The sequence below is a fragment of the Centroberyx affinis genome, unplaced genomic scaffold (genome assembly GCF_046629955.1).
Source record: "Centroberyx affinis isolate AG114_WGS23_722 - 3 ecotype Tasmania unplaced genomic scaffold, CSIRO-AGI_Caff_v1 ptg007473l_1, whole genome shotgun sequence".
Lineage (NCBI taxonomy): Eukaryota > Metazoa > Chordata > Actinopteri > Beryciformes > Berycidae > Centroberyx > Centroberyx affinis.
The window spans coordinates 1-9,868 of NW_027283773.1; the positions used below are offsets into that span (position 1 = coordinate 1).

The 9,868-nt window shown below is 46.7% G+C and overlaps 1 protein-coding gene across 1 annotated transcript; it reads left to right on the forward strand.

The window, feature by feature from the left end:
- Positions 1–1,330: 1,330 nt before the first annotated feature.
- Positions 1,331–9,001, forward strand: LOC139639611 (neuronal acetylcholine receptor subunit alpha-7-like; the record flags this gene model as incomplete). The annotated part of the gene is made up of 3 exons (XM_071513746.1): positions 1,331–1,421; positions 2,732–2,841; positions 8,438–9,001. Coding segments are annotated over 3 exons (765 nt in total), but the record flags the coding sequence as incomplete, so codon positions are not given.
- Between the last annotated feature and the right edge of the window lie 867 nt (positions 9,002–9,868).

A 9,868-nucleotide genomic window follows, 5' to 3' on the forward strand; every position in this document is an offset into this window, starting at 1 on the left:
ACGTTAGCTAGTGTGCTAATCAGATGTGTTAACAACAAGACAGTGATGTTAGCTGATCAGATGCTATGGTTAGCTAGCTAACAAGCTGACATTATCTAAACACTAAATCAATCAGATGGATCAGTGATGAAATGATCAGTTCAGTCAGAAACAGACAGAAATTAAACACTTCACTTAGTTTTAACACAGAGTTATTTATTTCAAAAGCAGAATATAATCTCCTCACCAGGATCAGATCAGTTGGACCAGTTTGTAGAGTTCAGATTTCTTCTTCCCATTCATTTGAATGGAAACTGACATTGAACACGTTGGAGAACAGATCCAGCATCAGATCCTGCTGCTGTGAGTCCAGCTGACTGTTGGTCCAAAGCTTCAGAACAGAATCTCACCAAACAGATTTTTACTGATAGAAGAGAACACAGCGGAGTGATACCATGTAGGAGAGATAGTTCCTGTTGGGAGACCGGATCTACTTTTATTTTAAATACTAATTTTAGTGTAAACCAAGAACAGAAATGCAGAATGAGGACGGACCAGTTGCTGCTTTATTGTCTAAAACACAACGTTCACCAACGTGTTCAATGTCAGTTTCCATTCAAATGAATGGGAAGAAAAAATCTGAACACTACAAACTGGTCCAGCTGATCTGATCCTGGTCAGTAGATTATATTCTGGTTTTCTAATAAATAACTCCATGTTGAAACTAAGTTGATATTGATTTAACAGTCTGTTCAATCAGCTGAGGACCTCCAACATGGCCGCCAGAGGGGGTCAGCTGAAAGTCACCATTTTGGGTGAACTATTCCTTTAAAGATGCTCTTTCTCTCCCCCTCTCTCTCTCCTTCTCTCTCTCTCTCTCTCTCTCTCTCTCCCCCTCTCTCTCTCACTCCCCCCTCTCTCTCTCTCTCTCTCCCTCCCTCCCCCCCCTCTCTCCTTCCCTCCCCCCCTCTCTCTCTCTCCCCCTTTCTCCCTTTCTCTCTCTCTCCTCTCTCTCTCTCTCTCTCCTTCTCTCCCCCCCTCTCTCTCCCCCTCTCTCTCTCTCTCTCTCTCTCCCTCTCTCCCTCTCTGTCTCTCTCTCTCCCCCCCCTTCTCCCTCTCTCTCCTTCCCTCCCCCCCTCTCTCTCTCCCCCCCCTCTCTCTCTCCCCCCCTCTCTCTCTCCCTCTCCCTCTCTCCCTCCTCTCTCCCTCTCTCTCTCTCCCTCTCTCTCTCTCTCTCTCTCTCTCTCTCCCTCTCCCTCTCCCTCTCTCTCTCTCTCTCTCTCTCTCTCTCCCTCCCTCTCTCCCTCCCTCTCTCCCTCTCTCTCTCTCTCTCTCTCTCCTCTCTCTCTCTCCAGGTATCACAGTTCTGCTCTCTCTAACAGTCTTCATGTTGCTGGTAGCTGAGATCATGCCGGCGACGTCTGACTCTGTTCCTCTGATAGGTAATCACTCCTCTATCACTCTATCACTCTATCACTATCACTCTATCACTCTGTCCTCATCCCTCCATCACTTCAGTCCTGTCATCAGAGTCTAAACATCAAGGGAGGAATGTTAAATGATTAAAAGCATGGTGGAGGCTAGGCTTGGGCCCATATTTGATAATATCGAATATCGCAATATTTCATGAATATCATGATATTTTATATATAATATATAATATCCCCCCCCCCCCCCCCCCCCCCCACACACACACACACACACCCCATACACACACACACACCCGGCTGTGGCACCATGTGCTGCTCAGATCACAGTTGTACAAACGTTTAAACTTATGAACCTATAATCCACTGTGTTGGGACAGTAAAAAACTAAAATAATCATAAGCCCTATTCGCACGGGACTAGTATTACCTGGGGACCTCATGTGATTTAGAAATCCCCCCCCCAACATCTGTGTTTTGTGCGGTGCATTCACACGGGAGAAGCCAAGTCTGTATTTTACTCAAATTTACTGACATTATCCCCCGGATATGATGTCAAGGCTGAAAAGGCCAGAAAAGAGGCAGAAAAAAGGTGCGGAAAAAACAAAAAAACCATGAAAAAAAAAAAAATACGATCCCAAATCACCGAGATGCCGATTCGCACGGGACTAATATTATCACATGACCTCTGTGTTTGGCGAAATATGGAAGGTAATTTACGGTGGAATTTTTACTTTACAAATTACGGACATGGCAGATTCTCACGGGATTAAGATCACAGACGACCTCCACAATTATTACAAATTCCCAGAGGTCCCCAGGTCATACCAGTCCCGTGTGAACAGGGCTTTAGTTGTAGAGAAAAGTTCGGTAACTCATTTTGTTGTTAATTTGATCCAAGTGAGATGTGCTGATGCTTCCTACAACACAGATCAAAATCGAAGCCGTAAGCTTTTCAGATTTCTGATATGAAGCGATCTCCATACAGAGGGGGGAGGAAACCAGAGGGCTGATGGGAAATGTGTCTGCAGCACAGCGGCTGTCAGACAGCTGGGAGCAGGAACAGCTGTGCGTCTTAATTAATCGTCAAGCATTAAAAAAACAGTAAATGACACTTCAGCTCTTCACCAGCTTTCTATTGGATCTGCTCTAAGTAGCTAGTTTACTTACTCTATTGTAAAAATGTGACTTTTATATTTCTGTCTATATTTCGGTCAATAAACGTCATAAACTCCTTAATGCCCCTTTAACTGACCTGTGACCTGTGACCTGTGACCTGTGACCTCTGACCTCTGACCTCTGACCTCTGACCTCTGTGTGTTTCAGCTCAGTATTTTGCGACCACCATGGTGATCGTCGGCCTGTCGGTCATCGCTACAGTTCTGGTGCTGCAGTATCATCACCACGACCCGGACGGAGGACACATGCCCCGCTGGGTCAGACACCCACTCTCCTCCTCCTCCTCCTCCTCCTCCTCCTCCTCCTCCTCCTCCTCCTCTTCTTCCTCCTCCTCCTCTTCCTCCTCCTCTTCCTCTTCCTCTTCCTCCTCCTCCTCCTCTCCTCTTCTTCCTCCTCCTCCTCTTCCTCCTCCTCTTCCTCTTCCTCTTCCTCTTCCTCTTCCTCTTCCTCCTCCTCCTCCTCTCCTCTTCTTCCTCCTCCTCCTCTTCCTCCTCCTCTTCCTCTTCCTCTTCCTCCTCCTCCTCTTCCTCCTCTTCTTCCTCTTCTTCCTCCTCCTCTTCCTCTCCTCCTCCTCCTCCTCTCCTCTTCTTCCTCCTCCTCCTCCTCCTCCTCTTCTTCCTCCTCCTCTTCCTCCTCCTCTTCCTCCTCCTCCTCCTCCTCCTCTCCTCTTCTTCCTCCTCCTCCTCCTCCTCTTCTTCCTCCTCCTCTTCCTCCTCCTCCTCCTCTTCCTCCTCCTCCTCCTCCTCCTCTCTCTCTTCTTCTGTTGTAGCAGTATTGTTATTGTTCATTTCTCTGTCAGGAGTCCAATGTGGTGTTTGAGTTCTGCCGAGTCAGCTTTAACGAGCTCCAGGCTTTAACGAGCTCCAGGCTTTAACGAGCTCAATGAGCTCTAAGCCAGCGCTGTCAGTCTTTCCTTTATGAGAGCTGATTGGTTGTTAATTTGTTTATTTTGTTGTTTTTATTTGACAGCACTTTGTAACTGGAAGAAAATGTTTTATACATCTAGTTATTCTCAGTCACCTACACACACACACACACACACACACACACACACACACACACACACACACTGCTGAACAGGAACACACACACACACACACACCCTTTGAAATCCGAACAAGAGAAATTCCATTAAGGTGGAATTTAGTCTGAAGGTCAGAGTTCCTGCTGCAGCAGTGTGTGTGTGTGTGTGTGTGTGTGTGTGTGTGTGTGTGTGTGTAGGTGTGTAGGTGTGTGTGTGTGTAGGTGTGTAGGTGTGTGTGTGTGTGTGTGTAGGTGTGTGTGTGTGTGTCAGGGTTAGGAGGGGAGGTGAAGCTCTGGTCTGCAGCGTGTTGAGAATATAAATCAGAGAAAGAAAAGAGAAGAAGAGAGGAAGAGGAGGAAGAGGAGGAAGAGGAGGGAAAACTGTTCAGCTGCTGAAAGGACAAATCTGACACCTGAAAGGGAAAATCCAACTTGAAACTGTAACTGTTAAATCAGCTGTTGATGTTCTTTTCATCTCTGGCTCCATCCAGTGGTTTGTTGTGTTTTTCTTCTTGGTGGATAACCGGCCAATCAGAGACGAGGTGACATCACCTCCAGATGTTTCCAGCAGCTCCAGTGGAGTTTGACATGAGAAAATGTTTCAGGATGTAAAACCTCAGCGGTAAACGTCAGGTTTTCCCGAAGAATTCTATAGTAATTAAACAAAGAATTTAGCACTTCATATTTTCTCTAAATTGTCTTTCTCTGAATCAAAAATAGGCCAGCCCAAAATAAATTACTTTCCCTCCCTTCACCGCAATCAATGCACAGTTTCCCTGTCTGCTGGACTGATGCATATCTTTCATTCTTCGGTCGTTTTGCTGTCCTGACGGTTTCTCAACTGGAAAAACTCTCGCTCTGCTCTCTCCACTTACATGTATGATATGGATCCTGTTGAGACGGTCGTAAATCGCTAACTGCAGCAGACACAGACACAGACGTAGACATAAAAAGTAAATTACAACACCATCCATCCATCTATTTTCAAGCCTCTGATCCCTCAGGGTCGCAGTGGCAGCAGATCGGTCCAGGACTCTCTTCCTTCTCTCTTCCAGCAGCTCCTCCTGTTGGATCCCAAGGCGTTCCCAGCCAGCTGACAGAAACCCTCCAGCGTGTCCTGGGTCAGACTCCCAGTCGGACGAGCCCGGTACACCTCCAGGGAGACGACCCGGCAGCATCCTTATCAGAAGCCTCACCCTCCTCAGCAGCAGCTCTTCTCTGAGATCCTCCTGGATCACTGAGCTTCACGCAGGCTGAGGCCTGCAACCCATCAGAGAAACCTCACTTCCTCTGTTCGTATTCGTGACCTCGTTCTTTCGGTCACTACCCAAAGCTTGTGACCATAGATGAGGGTCGGGACGAAGACTGACTGATAAATAGAGAGCTTTGTCTTATAACTCAGCTCCTTCTTCAGCTCTACGGTCCGATACAGATCCTGCATTACTGCAGCCCATCCGCCGGTCAATCCCACGGTCCCTCTTACCCGTGAAGAAGACCCCGAGATACTTGAACTCCTCCACTTGTGGCAGTAGCTAGCTCCCCCACTACCTGGACAGGGCATGCCACCCTTTTCTGGGAGAAAACCATGGTTTCAGACTTGGAGGTGCTGCTTTTCATCCTGACTGCATCACACCGAGCAGCAAACTGTTTTAGTGAATGCTGGAGATCGCAAATCATGAAGAAAGGAGGACAACATCATCTGCAAAAATATCCTACTGCCACCAAACTGGACATCCTCCGAACCCTGGCTGCACCTTGATGTCCTGTCAGATAAAAAGGAGATGACTGAATGACTTTAAGGTTGAACAAGCCTGACGTTGCGCTGAGTATGCAAACGCAAATCTCACAGCTGCTTGAGATGTTAGCTTCCTCCAAGATGCTGACGTTGGTTCTCCCATCTTTCTAGCTGATCCTGAGGATTTTGCAGAGGCATCACTGGTGGTACAGATCCAGGGCTTTGTGTCTGCTGTAGGTGGTCCAGCTGTCGGCCCCGTAGAGCAGGGAGGGCAGAACAACTGCTTGAGACGAGCAGTTTGGTCTTGGTCTGGATGGATCAAGTCCCAGGAGCTGGTGTGCTCTTGCAAAGGCATCCAGGATGCTCTGGAGGTCAGTCTCAGACTGGGCAATAAGGGAACTGTCATCTGCATACTGGAGCTCCATGATGGTGGAAGAGAGCATCTTGCTTTTTGCCTTAAACTGATTGAGGTTAAGAGCCTGCCATCGGTCCTGCACATGAGTTGGACACCCTGAAGTGGGTTATTGCTGGTGAGGTGGAGGATGGCTGAGATGAAAATGGCAAACAGGGTTGATGCAATGATGCAGCCCTGCTTGACCCCGGTATCTACTCTGAAGGGGGCTGTTTCAGAGCCGTTGCCAACTACTGCGTCATATCCTGTCATATCCTGTCATATCCTGTCATATCCTGTCATATCCTGTCATAGCCTGTCCTGTCATATCCTCATGCAGGAGTCGCAGGATCTTGAGGTACTTCTCTGGGCACCCGATCCTGGAGAGCACCAGAGGGCAGCCCAGTTCACAGTGGTAGATGTTGTTCCCGACACTTCTCCTGCAGCTGGTGAGCTGTGAAGATCATGTCAGCTGTTCCCCTGGCAGGGCGAAACCTGCATTGCGACTCAGGGAGGATCTCTTCTGACAGTAGTAGTCGGCCAGTATGCGCTGCAAAGCACATGGAAGCACATGTAGACTGGAATGGCGAACTCCCATGCCCCCTCGCTTCTCAGCGAGAGTGAAGAGCCGGTCCACTGCTCCACGGCCGGGTCGAAATCCACACCGTTCCTCCTCGATCTGAGGTTCCACTGCCAGTCGGAGCCTTTCTAGCGCTTTCCCACCTCAGGCTTTCCCAGGCTGAGAGGTGTGATCCCCAGGAGCTGCAACTCACCCTCCGCCCCCGTTTTTAAATATGGGAATTTGTTGTAATTTAAATGACAACACTTGATCTGAGGCTGTTGGTTCCTTTCAGTACCTAGAAACACACTGATGATAAACTGAGCTTCAGACTAAACGCTGATTTCACCAGGACAGGTTTCTGTGAGCGGGATAGCGGTCGTCCTGCTGTTCATTATACCTGTTTGGAACGGAAATATGAGCACAATAAGTAAAAACTAATTTGTGAGGATTGTTAAAACAGCTGGAAAAATGTAGATGATGCAGATGCAGATTCTCCTGTTGAGCTCAGTGTCTCTCTGGGTGGGAGTCAGAGAAATGAGCAGGATGTAAATCTATAAAATGTAAAAGGTTTGATCCGCCGGCTGTGAGACTTAACTGTAATGTGTTTGAGTTAGAAGACTGAATATTTTATGAGTTGAATCTGAAATGGAATTTTGGAGTCTGATGGAGAAGATCTCTGATGTAGAGCTGGAAACCAGAGATTCACTTTATTCATGCTCTATTTTTATCTCTCCCTGCCCCTGCTGTACATACACACTCACACACACACTCACAAACACACACACACACACACACACACACACACACACACACACACACACTGTATATATAAAGTATATATGCATAAATGCCTTTTTATAATAATTTTTATTCATTCATTCATTCAAACTTTATTTCAGACTCAGGGTCCAGGACATACAGGACATAACATACAATGAATTACATACAAAGGATCAATAAAAGATCATGGTTTAGAATATATATTAATGTTTTACAAAGAGACAACTGTACCAATGTCTCTACAGCTGGGATTGGTAGTGTATAGTACTAAACCTTATGTTTGATAAAACCAAGATGATTTCATTTACAGAGTCATTAAGCCAGCAGATAAATTTATACATGAGATTTCTTAAAACAGCTTGGAAAGTATTGACTCCTGCAGCCACAAACATTTCACTTGCACTACACCATCTAGGTCTTTTAAGTAATATTCTCATGGCATCATTATAAGCTACTTGAAGTCTCTGTAAGCTTGCTTTTTTGTAGTTTGACCACAGGTGTGCAGTATAGAGCGGTGTACAATGTGCTCTAAACAGAGACACCTTCACTCCATCTGTACACACACTGAACTTGCGTGAGAGAATGTTTGCTTGTGCATACATCCTGCGGCATTGCCTATAAATATCATCATCATCGTCTGTTTAGACATTTGTCCTCTTTGGTTCTACAGATCAAGACAACACTCTTACTGGCATTGTATTTGATATCATGTTCCACACCATACACAGTACATGTAGTAAGGAGCTGCTGAAGACCAGCGCTACATGGACTAAATACCACAAGATCATCTGCATACATAATATGGTTCACTAGTATAGTAAAGTATTACCAATCATGCACCCAGTATTACAGGCTTTCAATTGCTTAGACAGATCATCAATATATAGATTTAAAAGAACCGGGGACAAAGTTCCCCCTTGTGTGACACCACTGCTAACCCCAAATGGGGCTGAGACACTATTGCCCCATTTTACTTGCATAGTCTGGTGGGCATACCACTAAGACAGAACTCTCACAGTGTATTTGGGCATCCCTCTTTGACTCAATTTAACAAACAACTTTCTATGATTAACACCATCAAAAGCTTTGGAAGCATCAATAAAACACATAAGAACTGATGAGTTTTGACCTCAATATTTGTTTACAATTTTCTTTATATATATTTTATGTAAATGTTTTTTTTTATTTTGCCTACCTTGTAGTCTTGTGTGTTTTACCTTATTCTATTTGATGTATTTATTTTATTTGATGTATTTATTTATGCCTTCCTGTAAAAGCATTATAGTCTAATTTTAGATAGTGGCTTGATTTCTTCTTCTTCTTCTTCTTCTTCTTCTACTTCTTCTTCTTCTCTCCCTCCAGACTCGTGTGGTTCTGTTGAACTGGTGCGCCTGGTTCCTGCGGATGCGGCGTCCCGGCGAGGCGAAGGTGCGCCTGGCGTGTCACAACGCCTCCAAGCACCGCCGCGGCAGCCTGTCCAGCCTGGAGCTGAGCGTCAGCCAGGGGGCGCTGCAGCACCACCCGCAGGTAACCAACGGCAACCTGCTGTATGTGGGTTTCCGCGGCCTGGAGGGGATGCACTACGCCTCCTCCCCCGAACCCGAGCTGCTGTGCTCCCGGCTGGTGGGAGGCGAGGAGGAGGGGCTTAGAGGAGGAGGAGGAGCCGGAGGAGGGGGGGGAGGAGGGAACGCGGCGCTGGAGGCGGAGCTCACCCAGATCCTGGAGGAGGTGCGTTACATCGCCCGGCGTTTCCGCCGCGGGCAGGACGAGGAGGAGACGGTCTGCAGCGAGTGGAAGTTCGCGGCGGCGGTGATCGACCGGCTGTGTCTGATGGCGTTCTCCATCTTCACCATCCTCTGCACCATCGGCATCCTGATGTCGGCTCCCAACTTTGTGGAGGCAATCTCCAAAGACTTCTTCACCTGAGGAGAAGGGGGGGGGTGGGGGGTGGGGGGGGGCACGGGGGGGTCCAGTCCTGATACCTGCTGGCCTCTCTGTCTCTGTGTGGAGACTGAAGACTCCAGCAGTTTAAAGGAGAATACTGGCGTTTATTTTGAGTCCATCTTTCTGTTTCTGCACAGTCAGCATAGTTCAGATCTCAGCCTCGTCTTCCTCGTCTTCCTCGTCTTCAGTCATTCTTGTCCGGTATGAAAAACAAACACAGAGGGAGAGAATCCATCACAGGAAACATGAAGCCAAACTTTCTGTTTCCTCCTTATTTCACTGAGCTGAGTCGAGTGTTTTCATCTCAGAACACTTTACTGTCTCATCACAGCAGCTCAGCTCAGAGAGGTTTGACACCATGGAGTTTGGATTTTACAAACGAGTAAATGTAAAATAAAAAATGTTAAATAAAAAAAATCGAATTACATATAGGATGCTTTGCAGAATGATAGACAGCAGTAAACAGGCTACAACTCTAAATGACGCCAGTATTCTCCTGTAACTGTTTCCAGGTCAGTGAGGATTTGTATATAAACCTAAAAATGACAGAAGTTTACTTTCTTTATCAAGTTTGATGCAAATTAGTGATGCGCGGATCGGCTCTGACGCCATCCGAATCCGCATGTACGCATAAATCATCCCCCCGCCACCCACCCGAACAAATTATTTTCTACTATTTATAGACCCGCCCCTGCATGGACATTTCACTCCACCTCTATATCGCCTTTTAAATTATGTCGAGCTGCGCGAGCTTTCTATGTGATTTCTTAATTGTTCATTGTATTGATGTACGATTGTTTTCTTTAACGATTTACTTTAAAGATTAGAGAGGCTGCTTTCGGTAATTAA